Genomic DNA, 16,830 nt, shown 5'->3' with positions numbered 1-16,830 from the left:
ACATCAGGAAATCTTAACTACTCTGATTATTACTACCCAGAAGCAGACCGCCTGACATCAAATTCCAGCTACTCCTCTTACTAGTTGTGTCCCTTCAGCAAAGGGGTCTCTCTCAGCCTCCATCTCCTCAGTTATAAAGTGGGATAATAATGGTGCCCACCTCCAGGGTTGTGGATGAAATGAGCGTACAGACACCAAATACTTTGCCAAGTGCCTAGTAAGTGCTCAACAGCCAAAGTCAATAGCATTACTTTCCAGAATGATACCAACAGGAACATTAAACAAACCAGAGCAAAACTTGGGTGCGTTGCAGCCCCAGCCTTGAGCTCAGGCAGAGGACCTAGCCTGAATCTTGTAGGTGTGGCCAAAGGGGCCCTTTTTAAAGTTGTTTTCTTGCAAGCCTTTCCACACCATCCCTACCTGGGATTTCAAAGGCACGGAATAACACAGGGCAGGCAGTTTCCACGTGCCTCCGTGCCATTCCTCTGCATCCAGAATGCCTCCTGACTTCAACGAGATGGGATGCTTGGAGACTTCAGAGAGGAGACACCCTCACTAGCGGCTGAGTTCTGGGTTCAACAAGTGGACAGTGGTGGGGGAGAGGGTAAGAGAGAACCTTCATTCTCTGACACTTTCATATGCCAAAGTGGGGGCAGTTGAAGCGAGATGTGCATGAGTGTGTGTGTGTGTGTGTGTGCGTGTACGTGTGAGAGAGTGTGTGTGTTGGGGGTGCAAGTAGCAGAGTGACGTAGGAGGAGGGAGAGGACACTGCTGGCCGTGGCAGGTGGGGAGGAATGCAGTGTAATTCTGCAGGGGGACAGCATCTTCCTATGATCAGCTAAAGCAGCCACTGGGGGTAATTTTGCCCCAAGGGGACCCCGGGCAACGGCTGGACGTTTTTGGTCATCAGAACTGGGGAAGGAGTGCTACTGGCATTTAGTGGGTAGTGGCCAGGGGCCAGGGATGCTGCTAAACATTCTACAATCTACGGGACAGTTCCCCTCAACAAAGAATTATCCAGCTCAAAATCTCGGTAATGCCAACGTCTAGAAACTCTGAGCTAAGGGAAGGGGTTTTACTGTATACAGTGATGGATGCAAGTGCAATTAGCTTTGTGACCCTGTCATATTTATTTTCACATATTAATTTATCCACTCAACACTTACTTCCTGAGCATCTCCTATGTGTTCGGTGTCAAGGAATAACTGGGGTCCCTCGTGGGAATGTTATCTTTTATTTCTATATTGCTACTACCTTCATGTCAACCATCAGTGGAAAACTGTATATTGTGTATGTTCATGGTTTTTTGCATAATTATAGAAAACATGGGCTCAGATTCATCAAACATCATTAAGTTTTATTGCAACCAGGCATGTTTTGTCTCCCTGTTTCTCATTTCCTAACTCACGATTGGAAGTTGGCTAGAAACGAAGTTGGCTTGGCTAGGAACTTGGATTTTTTCCCTTCTGGGAACAGGAGAATCCATGGAGAATGTTAGGCAGAGGAACAACTTGGGAAGAGCCTAGCAGGCAGCAGCATGGCAGGTGGCACGGAGGGAGGTGCAGGTACAGACAGGAGGACTCGTTTTATAGACTAAAGTCCCAGTTTAGGCAAAAAATGCCAGCGCTACAACTAAGGGTGTGACGCCCAGAACAGTGTTGGGTGGATCCAGAGCTATTTCTGAGCCATTTGGACAAACCTTAGTGATGGATGCAACTGGATGCAAGAGGGGAGGGGCCAGGAGGAGGCAGTGAGACCTCAGGGTTTCTAGCATGAGCCATGAGTGGATGGTGAGTTCACAGCCAACGGGAGGAAATCTGGTAGAACATCTGGGAGGACAGAGCAGGGAGTTTGGTTTGGAACATGTTGCAAGATGCTTATGTATTTTATTCTTAAGAGATGCTCAGGAAACTTCTCGGTGCATTAGTTTCTTGTATTAGGTCTTAAGAGCATTACAGTATCAGAACAGTATAAAAACACATGCTTACAATAACCAAGGTAGCATTTGTTGCTTCCTCCATACCAGGCCAGATTGTAACTGCTTTATCTTAATTTAAGTCATTTAATTCTTGAGACAGAGATGCTTATGTGCTCACCAAAATCCAGCTTTTCTTCCTCTCAACAGAGATCTGGGCTATTGTCCAGCCTTCCTCGCAGTTAGATGAAGTCAATGACTGAGTTCTGGATAATGGACTATGAGCAGAAGTGCTGTGTGTAATTTATAGGCCTTGCCTGTAAAGACTTTAACACTTGATCGCTCCCTCTCTTTCCCTGTCCACTTGCTGATTGGACTAGCCTCTGAGGAACCAGAGGAGGTGGAGCCCAGGTCCCTGGTGGACCACATCCAGGACACAAGTCTACCAGGAACAATGTTATTGGTCTTTAAGAGAGTAAGAAATCAGTTGTGATTGTGGTAAGCCCACAGATTAGAGGATTTATTTGTTACAGCAGCTAGCATGACCTTAACCAATACAGGCAGTCTATCCACACAATGGAATTTTATGCAGCCACTGAAAACATTAAACAAGAGTGATACCAGTTGTCTTGGAGGCAATTCCATGCATATTATTAAGCAAAAAAATAAGATGCTAAGTATGCGTCATATATTATTTGAAAAAAGCAATCAGTGATTCCTCTTTCCTCTTTGCAACACTTAAAATAAATAAATAAATAAAAAATCAAAACCCAACTAAAACCAAACCAAAATCCACATGTTTAGAAACCCAAGAGTATGGAGAAAAATGTGGAAGGCTGAAAAGTCAGGGACTGGTGAACTACGATCTGAAGGCCAAATTTGGTCCACTACCTGGTGTGTAAATAAAGTTTTATTGAAACACAGCCATGCCCCTTGGTTTATATATTTCTATGGCTGCTTTCTTGCTGTGAAGACAGAGGTGGGTAGTTGTAATGGAGACTGTGTGGCCTGCAAAGCCACAAATATTTACTCTCTGGCCCTTCACAGAAAAAGTTTGCAGATCCTTGCACTAGATGACCAAGATAGGAAGACAAAGATCATGCTACCAACACCGATGAACCACTACCAGTAATGAGGTGGGTGAGCTCTAGCTGATATGGAAGAATGTCCACCATACAAAAGTGGGAGGTAGGAAGTCACGGTGGGCAGTCTGATTCGACTTTTTGTAAAAAGAGAACAATCTGACGTTGTAGGACAGTTTATGTATATATTAAAACACATCTGCAAGAGGACAGTCCCAACAATTACCAATGGTCTCACTGAACAGGAAATCTGGGGACTGCCCAGCTTTTACTTCATATATTCCAGCCTCATCTCTATGTTTTATGATGAGCATGTTAATTACCTTTGTAATTAAAAATAAGACCAATACAGAAAAAAGCCACAAGAAACCTGAACCCCAAAGAGCATAAAGGTAGTTGGTGAAGCAGAATTTGTGGAGGGCATTGCTTATACTTTTTCAGACTCTAAATGCCAGGCTGGGGCCTGGGTGACACACAGTAGGTGCTCATTAAACCTATGCTGACTGCATGAGCAAGCTTCAAAGAAAATGAGTAACACAGCAAAAGAACGAAAAGAAGAGAAAAAGAAAAGGAAACGCTACCTCCCTCTGCTCACCCAGCAGCACCTGGAAATCAACCCAGGTTGAGAAGATACCCAGAGGACGCGCTGACATTTTGGTCTGACCTTTAGAGCAGCCAAAGGTACTGCGACTGCTTCTTCTTCACCCTCAAATCAAGGCAAACCACCAAACAAACAAACAAAACCCCAGAGTAAGTCCTCTGCCAAAAATGTTCAGCCCGCAGCTCACCAGTCCAGCCTCCTCTTGCCATCACGTGCGCCTCGTAGTGAGAACTGAGCATCACTGGTGCCCATTTCCCTCTGGGTCCGGTTCAAGGGTGACCTGGACTCACAGCCCTGCTCGAGGCTGAGAAGGAGACCTTGAGGAGGATCAGGCAGCTCCTAGTGTTTCCTGGTACTTGAGGAACAACACGTAAGAGTTCTTCAGTTACTCATCAGCTCGAGGAAGGAGCCTCATGTGTATGTTATTGCTGTTTTAACATAGGTCACATCAGCATGGTATTTCTGGAAAGAGGCAGCATAAAAATTATATTAACATGTTCCTCAAAGGGAGCTAGCTGCCTGGAGCCTGTTTGCTACATAAATCTTTTGTCCATAAACCACAAGTCAAAGTGAGTTGGAATTTAGAGAGAAACACAGCTGTGTGTGTTGTGAGATTGCTCCTTTACTATAAGCCCCTTCATTTACTGATTTTATTTTTCTTAATTGTCCCCCTTTCTTCCTTCCTTCTTTCCTTCCTCTCTTCCTCCCTCCCTCTCTCTTTCTGTCCTTTCACAAATATTTGTTGAACTTTGACTACACTGTGACGGTACCATATTCCTTAGGATTGGGTATCATAACTGGGTTAATGAAGTGTGGTGGTTATGGACACAGCTTCTAGGCCCCTCCTACCAGCAAGGTTAACTCAGTCACTGAGCCCGACGACCTGTGTTTCCCCACGTGTAACATGGGCTTAACAGTAAATCTGCCCCAGAGAATCAGTATACGTGAAGATTAAATGAATCAGTATAAGTGTAACACCAAAAAGTAGTTCATTACTAAGAAACAGAGAAACATTAAGCTATTGTGATTACTCAACTGTTTCCCTTTTTCTTCTTCCAAGTTTTAATGTTAGAAATAATGTTAAAACTTTACTTAATGTTAAGATAATTCAAAAAATAGAGTTCCAGGACTTCAAACATGGACTGTCTTAGAGTGGGATGATATTTGAAAATTGAATGACTTGAGTTGTGCAAAGCTGAAACAGAATGAAATGGAAATATTGATGAAGTCTCAATTTCTGTGCACTTAGACACAGAGTGTCACCTTTACCCTTATTCCCCTGGGGAAATGCCTTGTGTTTTGCATCTTAAAGTAGCTGGGGGTGCGAGCTCTTCTATAAAAGTCTTACAATGTCCTGTTTCCATGCTAGCGAGGCTGACCTGGAGTGAGGTTCTTGCAGAGTGAGAGTGGGCACCGCCGGCTCCAGGCGATCAGCGGGGCTGGACTGGCAGGAGTCAGCCCCACACTCTGGAAGAAGAGCTCCAGGAGGTGACTCAGGTTGGGGGCCAGCCTGTGGTGAAGACTGGGCTTCTCTCTTTCTTTGTGCACAGCCTTCCTGGGTCCCACCATCACCTCTAAACAAGCATGCATTGATAGTTATTTTGATTATTTCAGTGCGATGCACTGTGTTAAGCACTTTGCACTCACATGGGCTCTGGGACCAGACGTCTGGTGCACATCCCAATCCAGTACTCACTGTGCACAAGCCACGAGGCTCTCTGTGTCACGCTTTCCTCATGTGTCCTATGCACATTACGACAGTACCTACTTCATAGAGAGGTTGTGAAGATTTACTAATACATGTAAATCTCTGAGGACAGGGCTTGACTTTCGGTGAGCTGTCAGTAAGGGATAAATATTACAGTGACCTCGTTTGAACTTCCTGGCAACTCTATGAGGCTGGAGCTATTCTTAGCTTCCATTGTGCAGATGCAGAACTGAGAGAAACGGAGGTTGAGACCCTTTGCTCAAAGCCACACAGTGAGTAAGTGGTGCAGCCAAGGCTGCAATCAAAGCAATCTGCGTCACCCTTAGCCTCTGTGCCACACACAGACAAATGCGCCCAAGTCTTAAAATGGATATCAACTTACACTTAAAAGTATCAACTGTTTGAGCCAATCTTGAGCAGTCCGTTCATTCCATAAATATTTACTGAGCATCTACTGTGTACCTGAGAGGATTTGGGGATGGAGCTACCCCTAACATCTAGCTCCGCGTGTAGTCTGAAGATGAAGCCCCAAAAGTGGAGGAGAACAAAATCAAGTCAAGAGTCGGAAAGCAACTGGAAACCTGACTGCCTCATCTGAGCCCTGAACCAGCTATACCTGAATACAGATCTAACCCTGGACTCTCAGTTCCTTGAGCCCATAAATTCCCTTTACTCTCTAAGCCAGTTTGAATGGGGTTTTATGTTAGTCTTGACTATGAGAGTTGGTTTGGCCCAACTTATTCTCATACTTAGCAGGACAGTTTCTAAAGTGTTAAACCTTCTCTATTCCCCAATTTCAGTCTTAGTTTCAGATTGTTTCCCATAAAAGAAACTGGGTCGTCTATGTTTGGGGTATCACCTTACAGAGCACATTATAGTGCATTTCCAAGTTAAACCCTTAACCCCTTAAAAACACGGTCTCAAATGCCAACTGCAATTTAAAATCTTGTCTTTGAGATAAATAATATGGTAGATATTAATGCTGTTTACCAAATATTTCAGGTTTGTCTTTTGAAACTTCTCCATCCTATTTAAAGTTACAGTCACGTGAGTTGCTTTGGCCAAAGAGGTCCTAAAGGGAATGACAAGTGACCCTCCTGGGAAGAGACTTGGAGAGCCAGTGTGTGGTGTTCTGCAGCTTCAGAGTCCCCAGAAGCCCCAGGAAGGACATGGAGCAGGAGTAGTAAGTAAATGTCTATTGATGTAAAGTTCACTCAGATTTGGGGCTATTTGTTACTGCAGCAGAGTCAAAGCTATCCTGACTGATGGCAACAGAAAGTATGAGAGTATACTGCATGTAGTAAGAGCCAGTGCTGTTTCCTGAGACTCTTATTTATATACATATTTTGTGTGGTGATGGTGCTGGTGTGGAGGGGTATGTTTTCTGTGTGCGTGTGTGGTTTTTCTTTTTTATGTCATTGCAAGGTTGTAATAAATGTGTTTCTTATTGAGAATCATAGTCAAAAGTGTTTAAAAGGGGTAGTCTGGATCTTGGGAAAAACTGAGGGTCCAGAAAAGAACGGGGAAACTATTTGGAGACAAGAGAACTTGGGAGAAAAGCTCTAAGAAGCTAAGTTTGGAGGGGTTGGTGAGAATGCTCTTCATGTACATGAAAAGAAAGGGCATCTTCCAGCCCCTCTTGAACTCTCAAGGGCAGAGCTCAGCAAACATTTCTCTATGAAAGGCCAGACATTAAGTATTTTAGGCTTTGCAGGCCAAGAGGTCTCTGCAACAGAAACCAATGGACTCAATTCTGCCAGTGTAGGTAGAAGGCAGCCATAGACCACACAGAAGTGAGTGGGCGTGGCTGTGTTCCAATAAAACTTTATTGACAAAACAGGCAGCTGGTCAGATTTGACCTGTGGGCTGCAGTTTGCTGGCCCTTGCTCTAGGGGATCAAACAAAGCGATACAGACAGGCTGAAATGTAAGGACCTGCATTTTAGATCCACAGAAGAACTAAAGTTGAGTTCCTATTAGAAGAACGAAGGCCCCATCATCCACATTACGAATCAGTAAACTACTGCTCATGGGCCAAATTCTAGCTGCCATTTGTTTTCATAAAGTTTTTTTAAATTTATTTTTATTTTTATTAATTGAAGTATAGTCAGTTTACAATGTTGTTTCTGGTGTGCAGCATAGTGATTCAGTTATACAAATATATATATCTCCTTTTCACATTCTTTTTCATTACAGGTTATTACAAGACATTGAATATAGTTCCCTGTGCTGTACAGTATGGCCCTGCTGTTTATCTTTTTTACATATAATAGTTACGTAAATAAAGTTTTATTTGTTTAGGTGTTGACTGTGGTTGTTTTCATGCAACGGGAGTGAAGTTGAGTAGTTGCAACAGAAACCACTGGACCGTAAAGCCTAAAACATTTACTACTTGGCTCTTTACAGAGAATGTTTGCTGATTCCTGGCCTAACCGGCCTCACGTATGTGCAGGCTCACGTTCAAACCTTAGGGTGGACCCAGGGCCGTATCCAGAAAAATCCTTAGAACAAAGGGAGCCCCAAGCAGAACAATATTTTTAATAAAGTAAATAGCGCAAAAGCCAAAAACGAATCAAAGTAACCCCTGGCCCTGCACCCTGGAGAGATTCTGACCGCAGTGACGCTCAAGAAATGAGTTCACAGCTAAGACGTGCTCCATAAATGTTAAAATAACAAGAACAATAAATAGTAATAAAACACAAAGCCACGCATCCCATCTCCACGGGCAAGCCCTCCCAGGGTTGTGAGCTTAGAAGTAAGGAGGCAGCAGCCCTCACCACCGATGGCCCATCTTGGCAGAGGGTCTGCCGGTCCTACAGGGACTCAGTGGGCGAGGCCCAGAGGAGGAAGAAGTTCAAATACAAACCGGCACTGGAGAATAATGACCCTAACTTCCACTGGGAAATGGGATGCAGATCCTGAGGTCAACCTGATTCCTGAGGTCCCCAGGGCCAGGCTCGCCTGGGTTCTGAGTCAGCTCTCATCCCAGGCACACAAGATCCCAAGTGCTGAACCGTAAGCCAGAGAAGGGCAGCCCCGTGTCTTTCACACAGTGAGACTCGCCAGCTGACGGTTTGATCCGATTGTCCCAGCACCTCCACCCTTGCACAAGGTCTGAACAGCTAAACCAAAACACACCATCATCACGTCAAGAGCTTGCTACAAGAGCTGACTAGGCAGATAGGAGCAATGATGCAGCTCTTTCTGCAACACGCCCAGCAGGGCCCAGAGGCCGCAGAGGTGAACAGCAGATCTCATCCAAAATCATCAAACGCCCTGAGGATGACCGGAGTCGAGTCACGGACAAGCCTACACAGACCTGAGTTCTCCAGTCCCCGGGGAGAAGAGCCTGGAGGATGGTGACAGCACTCATGGCCGCCTGCACACGGCACATCTGTGGGAACCCAGCGGATGGTGGGCAGGATAACTCTTCTTCTACAGAACAAAAACGCTGAGGCGTAAGAGAGGTTGCTGAACTTTCTGAGGTGGCTTGGAGTTGATTCACAACTTTCTAAAAATCCAGCGAGTAGTCACTCAGAGTCTAGCTGCCCTCGCTCACTCTGGCCAGTTCTTACACAGCACTTAGAAAGTGGCAGGCACTGTTGTCGGCACTTTACATAGAAGATCTCACTTAATCCACAATATCCTTATAATGCAGTCTATAACTACCCCCATTTTTCAGATGAGAAAACTGAGGCCCAGAGAGGCTACAGACAAAGGAGGGACTTTCCCACTGCTAACTGCAGGGGGCGCATTTTTTTTTCAAAGAACCAAGTGAATTGCCAGGAGATGGTAAATGCAGTCATCTTTTATGCTCCTCTCTTTTCCCACCTGATACCTCTTCTCAACACGCAGTTGGCATCAATTAGGTAAGATTTGAGACATGCTCTGGTCTGAATGTTTATGTCTCCCCCAAATCCGCATGTTTAAACCTAACCCCTAACATGGTGGTATTTGGGAGGTGATTAGGTCATGAGGGTGGAGCCCCCATGAATGGGATTAGCGCCTCTTTAAAAGAAATCCCAGAGAGCTCCCTCACCCCATCGGACAGGTGAGGACGCAACGAGATGGCCATGGACGAACAGGAAGCAAGCTCGTACGAGACACCAAATCTGCCTTGATGTTGGACTTCCAGTCTCCAGAACGGGGAGGAATGAATGTTTGTTGTTTAAGTCACCCAGCCTACAGTAATTTGTTAGAGCAGCCCAAACGGACTAAGCCAAGACACAGGCTTAAACTCTTCTGAGCACTAATTATGTGACAGGTCCTACTGGGAGCTTTATAGCTTTGTAGCAACTTCCCAACACACCACAGAGCAGATGCTACTTTCCCCCCATCTCAGAGACAAAGATGCAAAGTTGGAAAATGCCCTCAAGACGCAGTGACGTCAGGGGCTGGCGAGCCCTGAGCCCTCACGGTGCAATGCCAGGTGCTGACACACACTCGGTATCCCTCTCCTCAGAGGCCCCTCCCCCAGCGACCTGAACAGCCCTTCACTCTCCCATGGCCCAGATGAGGAGATTGGGGCTGCAAATGGCCTGAAGCTATGCAGCCCTTACCAACTCCACATGGAGTGAGAGACATCTACCACTGCAAAGGGCCTTTGGGCATCTGGTCCCCCGCCCAACCCCTGTCCTCAGGGCTGGAGTAAGCATCTCCTGTCACACACCCTCACCTCCTTGTCTCAGCTCCTTCTGAGGCTCCCCAGGACCAGCCAGTGGAGACAGAACTAGGAAGGCTGGGGGGGCTCCTGGTCAGAAACCTGCTCACGGAGCATTTGGAGGCTCTAAGTGAACCCCGGGAGCTCTTGGCATCTACCCTGTTTGTTTTTGGCACCAGCCAACTTCCTGTGCTTGAGAGAAAAGGCATCTTTTTAAAGAGAAAGAAAAGAGAGAGTGGGAGAAAGAGAAGGAAAAGATTAAAAAAATAAATAAATGAAGGATGTCAAGCCAGAGAGGTTCTATTAACAGAAAGGCGTTTTGAGGAATTATAACCAGGCGACAACACACGGATTCAAAATTCTCACAGCTTTGGAATTAGCAAGGAGGGGGCACACTGGGGGGCCAAGTCGATTCTAGCCTTCTGTGCCATCCTTCTGCCATCCTTTTTCATTTGAGTATTCGTCACCCTTGAAATCCTTCAGGGAGAAAACACTTTGAACTGGAAGAAATTCACAGTGACCACAGGCAAGCCAGCCTCCTGGTCAAAATCCTGGGTCTGGGACTCTGTGTCCTCTGGTTAAACATTCATTCAACAGCTGATAACGGTTACCTGGGCTGGGCATGTCACGTCAGTGGATCTTTCTCCTTGAATCTCATGACAAATCTGTGAAGTGTGTGTGTGTGTGTGTGTGTGTGTGTGTGTGTGTGTGTGTGTGTGTGTGTGTGTGTGTGTGTGTGTCTGTATGTCTGTAGCTAGTTAGCTAGCTAGCTATCTCATATCCTCTCCATGCTAGGAGAAAGCTGAGCCTTGGAGAAAGCAAGTTCTTTTAGTCATTCAACAAACACGAGCCAGTGTCTACCAGCACTGTATTAAGGCCCACGTACTCGATTTCTCTTGCTGACATTTGGGGCAGGATAATTCTCTGTCGGGAGGGGGGCTGTCCTGGGCACTGTAGGATGTTTACTAGGACCCCTGGCCTTTATCCACTAGATCCCTGGAGCATCCTCCCCCTAGCTGTGACAAAGACATCTGCAGACACTGTTAAAAGTCCCTGGAGAGACAAAAGTCGCCCCTGGTGGGGAACCACTGCCCTACAAGGATTAACTCACAAAACCCTCCCTGTGAGGCAGGTCTGGTGGGGTCCTCACTTCACAGATGAGAACCCAGCTTGGGGAGGTTAAGTCTCTTGCCTAAAGTCACATGGCTAGTGTCAGAGAGGGGACTCGAGGCCAGGTGTGTAATTCCTCTCAGGCCTGACCATCTTCGAGGCTACGCAGCTGGCTGTTGGAAGCCATCCAGAAGCTCCATCTGGGAGCTGGAGGAACTCAACTCTGAGGCTCTCTCAACTACACGAAAAATGTTCCCAAATGTCAGTGGGCCCTTTGCCCCCACTCCACATCTTTTCTCTAAGAAGGTCTTTGGGTCTGTTATAAAATGACGCCTTTCCTCAGCTTGTCCGCTGGGCCCTCCTTGGTGAGGAATGTTCTAGAAAGAATGTCAACAGTAAGAACTCTAGTAACAATCACTTCACACTTAACAAGCACTTTCCTGACACTGAAAGCCAACTTGTACTGTTAGAGTAGTGGCCACACCACTAAGCTCCAAGGGCTTTTACAGTATCTCCTCTAGCCCATATGACAAGCCTTTGAGGCAGGGAGGGGCTAAGAGGATCTCCAGTTACAGACAAGGAGGCCGAGGCGCAGAGAGAGGAAGCAGTCTGCTCCAGGGCACAGGGCTGGTAGGAGGCAGAGCTATATTCTGTTTTTATTGTTAATGAGGGGCTGGGGATTGAACTCAGGACCTTGTGCAGGCTAGGCACGTGCTCTACCCCTGCGCTAGTACTCACCCCCTCTCCATCCCCAGAGCCCGCATCCTCAACCACCAGGATAAACTGCCCCTCAACAGTGCTGCTAAAGTTCTATGCACAGTGCATTCTCACCTTAGCCCTGGCAGATAGATACTCTCACCCTATTTTAGGGATTTTTAGAAACCAAGCCCCAGAAAGGTTAAAGTCTACTGAGGCCATTGCTAAGGATGTGGACCTAGGAAATTTGTTTCCAGACATCGTGTATAATCTAGATCATCTCACTAAACTCCTCCAGTTCCTCTCTGAAGTCCAGTGCCATGTTACACAGACACGTGATATGTGGGGGGTCTTGCCCAAAGCCAGGTAGCTCTTAGTGGCAGAGCACGATTTGAACTGGGGCCTGTGGGGTTCCAAGCCCTTCCCCCTGCACCATCCAGCACGCTGGCCTCCCTGCTGGTGACCCCAGCCTTCTCCACTGAACATACTTTGGCAGCCAGCAGGCTCGGGGCTTTTGAAAGCCAGCATGTATCCCACAGCTCCCACTGTCATCTTGTAGTTGTTTCCCCGTTTACACGAAAGGGAACAGTCAGAAATGGCTGAGCCTCAGGTGGTGACACAGATGGCGAGTCAGGGGGCTGAGGGGCCGGCAGGCAAATCTTTCACCTCAGGGTCACTGGCTGGCTCTGCAGGACGCCCGAGGCAGCAGGGACCCTTCCCCTCCCACAGCTGTTGGGGCCTCACCGTGAGCGGCCTGGGGGCACCCGGCCTGGTTGGTGGGAGACAGCTGGCCACAGCCCCCAAGGCCACCAGCTGCCTGGACCTGTCCACCCCTCCCTCAGCTGGGCTGTCACCTTCTCCTCCCAGCGCCCTTTGCGTGGGCCTGGCCACGATCCAAGGACAAAGCATTTAACCCCTCAAGGGCCAGCAGCCCCCAGAGCTGGGCTCAAGCCCTGGCTAGATGCGTGATTTTTTGCCTCTTCTTTTCCATCCTTATCACCATGACAGTTCTGTACCTGTGCCTATGAGCTATGCGAGCTCAGTAACTGCCCTCATTATTTTCATTTATTTTTAAAATTAGTGATCTGCAGTGGTTAAGAATGTGGGCTTTGGATCCAGACACCTGGGGTGGGAGTGGGGCAGAATCCAATCCTGGGTCCCCATTCAGGACCAAAGTGACCTTGGGCAAAAGACTTAACCTCTCTGCACTTCCGTGTCCTTACCTGTGAAACGGTCCTTCACAACACTCACCTTAAGGGCTGTTAGGAGTATCACACAAGTTGACACGTAGAAAGCACTTAAAGTCACTCCTGGTACGCAGCAAGTGTTCAAAATGCTCGCTATTGCTCGTATTGCTTTGTGTTTCTGTCCACTCTGTCTAGGAAGCTATCTATTTATGTTTTTAAATTTGGGTGAATCCTTGAAAGGCCAGATCAAGCCTGATCTCCACGAAGATTCCTGAGACATCAGGGCAGGCATATCATACTTTCTATGTATCTTCTCACAGATCTTTGAACAATATTGTGCACACAGTAGATCTTTCATCTAATAGCAACTATGAATGGCTAAGTTTTCTTGGGCACTGACTAGGTACAACCAGCACTGTCCCTATGCTTAACACATATTATCTTATTTTACTCTCCCCTCAAACTTTACGTCTTGTTAATATACCCATTTTACAGATAAGGAAACTGAGGCTTAGAAAGGTTAAGTGACTTACCCAAGATCCCAGCAGTAATAAGGGGAACAGCTGGGCTTTGATGAACTTCCCGGGGATGGACAAACTCATTATGGAAGGCACGAAGGCTAGACTTTTGGCTGTATCATCTCTTACAAATAGAGGGCAGAGATCAAAGAACTCTGATATCTAAGAATACAGCAAAGTTCTGCTGAGGACAAATTAGCTTCTGTGGTAAGTCTTCACAGTACATCATTACCTTTCCCTGGAAGATGTGTATATTAGTCAGGACAGTTTCTGATGCAAACAACAAGAAATTTACCTCTAATTTGTTTAAGTAAAAAAGGGAATATCTTGACTCAAATAACTAGAAACCTGAGGAGTAGCTAGCTTCAGATATAGCTTGATCAAGGGATTTAAAAAATAGGAAAGTCATTACTTCTCTCTGTATCTGTTTTGCATTCCTCCATGTTGACTTCATTCTCAGGCATTTTCTCCCCCAAGTTGTTGACAAAGATAGTCCTTGGCTTGTCCAGCCTGACCTCCTGCCAGCTCTTCAACCCCAGTAGTAAAATCATACTTTTCCCCTAATTATATCAACTAAGATCCACGAACTATTCTGATTGGATAATCTTGGATCATGTGCCCATTCCTGAACTAATCACAGTCACCAGGGTGACGCTATGCACTTGGTCAGATCTGTGTATTGTGCTCACCCCGTGGTGTGGGGAGGGGAGTCAGACTCTCCTGAACTGAGAGTGGGGAAGGAGGGTTTCCCAAAAAAACAGTCAAGGTGATTTGACGTCAAGAAGGTGGGATGGATCTGGACTGGCAACTCAGTCCAGTAGCCAAGAGAGAGGACAGAGACATGTAAGCTCATCACGGAACTCTGGGGTGAGATAAAATAATGAAACAGCACAACACAGAACTGGAACAGAGACAGAAGTCTGAGAGTGGGTGAGGGGCTACTCAAGGGAAATTCAAGGCAAGTTATCAAAAGAGGAGGAAGGAATGTTAGCTAGACCGAAAACTTCAGAGGTCTCTCCAGGCCTGGCCTGGAACAGCCGGTCTGGAAGAGACCACTTAACTGGTTTCTCTTCACAACAACCCTATGAGGTGGGCGTTGGTAGTATGTCCATTTTAAAGATGGGGAAATAGAGCATTTAAACAGCTTGCCCATCTGAGTAGCCCTGGGGCTTAAACCCAGGCATGGGTTGAGTCTTAACCACTATGCAGACTGTCCCTCCTAAGAGAGGCAGACTCTGAACCATGTGATTTAACTTGTCTGCAAAGGAGCAGTTCCCATCCTCCTGCTGCCTTAAGGACCAGGTGCACAGAACTCCAGACAACCCCCACTTCTTAAAGACATTCTGACCTGCCAGCATTTGTTCACCCCTTAATCGAACCATTTCCCTTTCCCTAATTCCCTCTCACTTCTACAATCAGAAGGAGACTCCACCTTGGAGATTTCTCTTCCGTTCACCTCCCTCCTCTCCAACCCAAGACCGATATGTTCAGGATATACCTCTATGTCTTTCTGGGATGATCCACAGCCTCCAACTGCCCCTCTGTCCCCTAAAAGTCTGATCACTGCACTCTGCTCTGAATCCTTCAGAAGTGCCCTGGGGCTCACAGACAATGTTCAAACTCTCCACTAGGCAGAGTGATCAGCTCTCTCTCTTGCTGGCTGGCACCACCCCTGGACACCCCTCCCTTTTTGGAGAAATCCCCAAACTATGGGCTCCAGTTCCCTATGGAAGATGCCAGAAATTTGCTTTCTCAGCCTCCCTTGCAACTAGAATGCAGATGTGGGACTTGGGCCCCATCAATCAAACTCACCCTCCTGAATCTTAGATGAGGAGCTGATGGCTCAAAGGAGAAGCTGTGCTATACAGAATCCAGCCCAGAAGCAGGAAGAGCACATGTTCTAGCAGCCACATCCAGGGTATGGGAAGGATCTGCAGGGTCTGACACCTGGTGAGGTGGCTATCATCCACTGGAGCAGCCCCCAGGTGAGGTCCAGACGTTCTGTGACCACCATGCCCTTTTCTCAGCCCTTCCCTCACTTCTGCTTAAACTGGCTGAAGTGGATTCTGTTATTTGCAACTAAGATCATGACTGATCCACACCACTTACCTGGCCCTCCCAGAACTGGCTGCTGCCCCTTCCTGACTCCCAATAAAACCTCTCACCTCTCTGCCCCTTGCTACCCCGAACCTCTTACAGTTCTGCCAAAGGCTGGGCTTCTTCACCTCTGGGCTGTCGAACGTGCTGTTCCCGCTCCCTGGAACACTTTTTCCTGTTTTCTGCTGAGTCACACCCACTCATCCCTCAAGTCTCATTGCAGCTGTTACCTTCCCTTGGAAGTCTTCCCTTAGCACTGACCCCAACCAAACTTTGTTAGATGCCCTCTGATCTACAGAGTCTACATGATAGGACCCTATAGGGGTACAGGGCAGTGATTAAAAGGGGAAACTCTACAATGTCACCTATGTAGTATCCCTGACAAAAATGTTTAATCTGACTCATCATGAGGAAACATCATATACATCCAAATTGAGAACATTCTGCAAAATAACTGGGCTGGATTCTTAAAAAAAAAAAGCCAATGTTTTGAACAACAAAACAAAAACACATAACGTAAACAAAAAAATAACTGAGGAATTTCCGCAGGTTAAAAGAGACCAAAGAAATGCAACTAGTAAACATAATGCAGGATCCTAGACTGAACCCTAGACTGAATTTTAAAAATCTGATCAAAAAGACATAATGAAGAACTTTGAATATGGAATGGATATTAGATGGTAATATAGTATTAGTAATGAATACCCTGAGTATGACAGTACTGGGGTTGTGTAGTGTCTCCTGGTCACCAGCATGCAAGATGCCCCAGTGATCTCAGCTCTCTGGTCTTCACACTCCTGTAAAGTCTCCTCCCACACAGTACCCGGGCTGGTCTGTGTGACCAACAGAATATGGCAGAGGTGATGATATGCCACTTCTGAGTTAGGTTATAAAAGACTGTGGTCTCTATCTTGGCTTCTTGGCAGCTTACCCCTCCCCCCCTTCTCTTCCTTCTCTCCTTTTGTTTCTCCCCATCTCTCTCTTCGCTCACTTTGTGGGAAGCCAGCTGACATGTCATGAGTAGCCCTATGAAGAGGCTCCCGTGGAGAGGAGCTGAGGCCTCCAGCCAACAGCCACGAGCGATGCCACGACGCCTCCCAGGGATGTAGCCCCAGGTGAGGCCTTGACTTGACTAGTGACGGACCCTGAAGCAGCAGAGGACCCAGCAAAGATTCTGTATCCAGATTCCTGCCCCACAGCACTGTGATATTATAGTAAGTATTTGTTTTTTTTCAAGCCATTACATTTGGGGGGTAA

At 46.7% G+C, this 16,830-nt stretch overlaps 1 protein-coding gene and 1 long non-coding RNA gene across 5 annotated transcripts in view; one reads left to right on the top strand and one right to left on the bottom strand.

Moving 5' to 3' along the window:
• EYA2 (EYA transcriptional coactivator and phosphatase 2) overlaps positions 1-16,830 on the bottom strand; it is a 215,169-nt gene that overhangs the window by 163,319 nt on the left and 35,020 nt on the right. The window contains exon 1 of one of the 2 annotated variants that reach the window (XM_032461298.1): positions 3,786-3,963. The exons of the other annotated variant lie outside the window; for it this stretch is intronic. Coding sequence (XP_032317189.1) covers positions 3,786-3,850 — 65 coding nt within the window. The 5' untranslated portion in view covers positions 3,851-3,963. Of the gene's footprint in view, positions 1-3,785; positions 3,964-16,830 lie in introns of those variants that run through there. 2 annotated transcript variants of the gene reach the window in all.
• LOC116657827 lies at positions 394-8,209 on the top strand. Of its 3 annotated transcripts, XR_004312962.1 has the most exons (4): positions 394-604; positions 2,963-3,051; positions 6,344-6,489; positions 7,502-8,209. It is a non-coding gene; the product is annotated as an uncharacterized LOC116657827 (long non-coding RNA). The 3 variants fall into 3 exon arrangements; XR_004312961.1 differs by lacking the exon at positions 2,963-3,051; XR_004312963.1 differs by lacking the exon at positions 2,963-3,051 and having other exon boundaries at positions 6,309-6,489.

The sequence above is a fragment of the Camelus ferus genome, chromosome 19 (genome assembly GCF_009834535.1).
Source record: "Camelus ferus isolate YT-003-E chromosome 19, BCGSAC_Cfer_1.0, whole genome shotgun sequence".
NCBI classification, from domain to species: domain Eukaryota; kingdom Metazoa; phylum Chordata; class Mammalia; order Artiodactyla; family Camelidae; genus Camelus; species Camelus ferus.
Note: the sequence above shows the minus strand (reverse complement) of the source record. Positions and strands in the feature narration are given on the sequence as shown.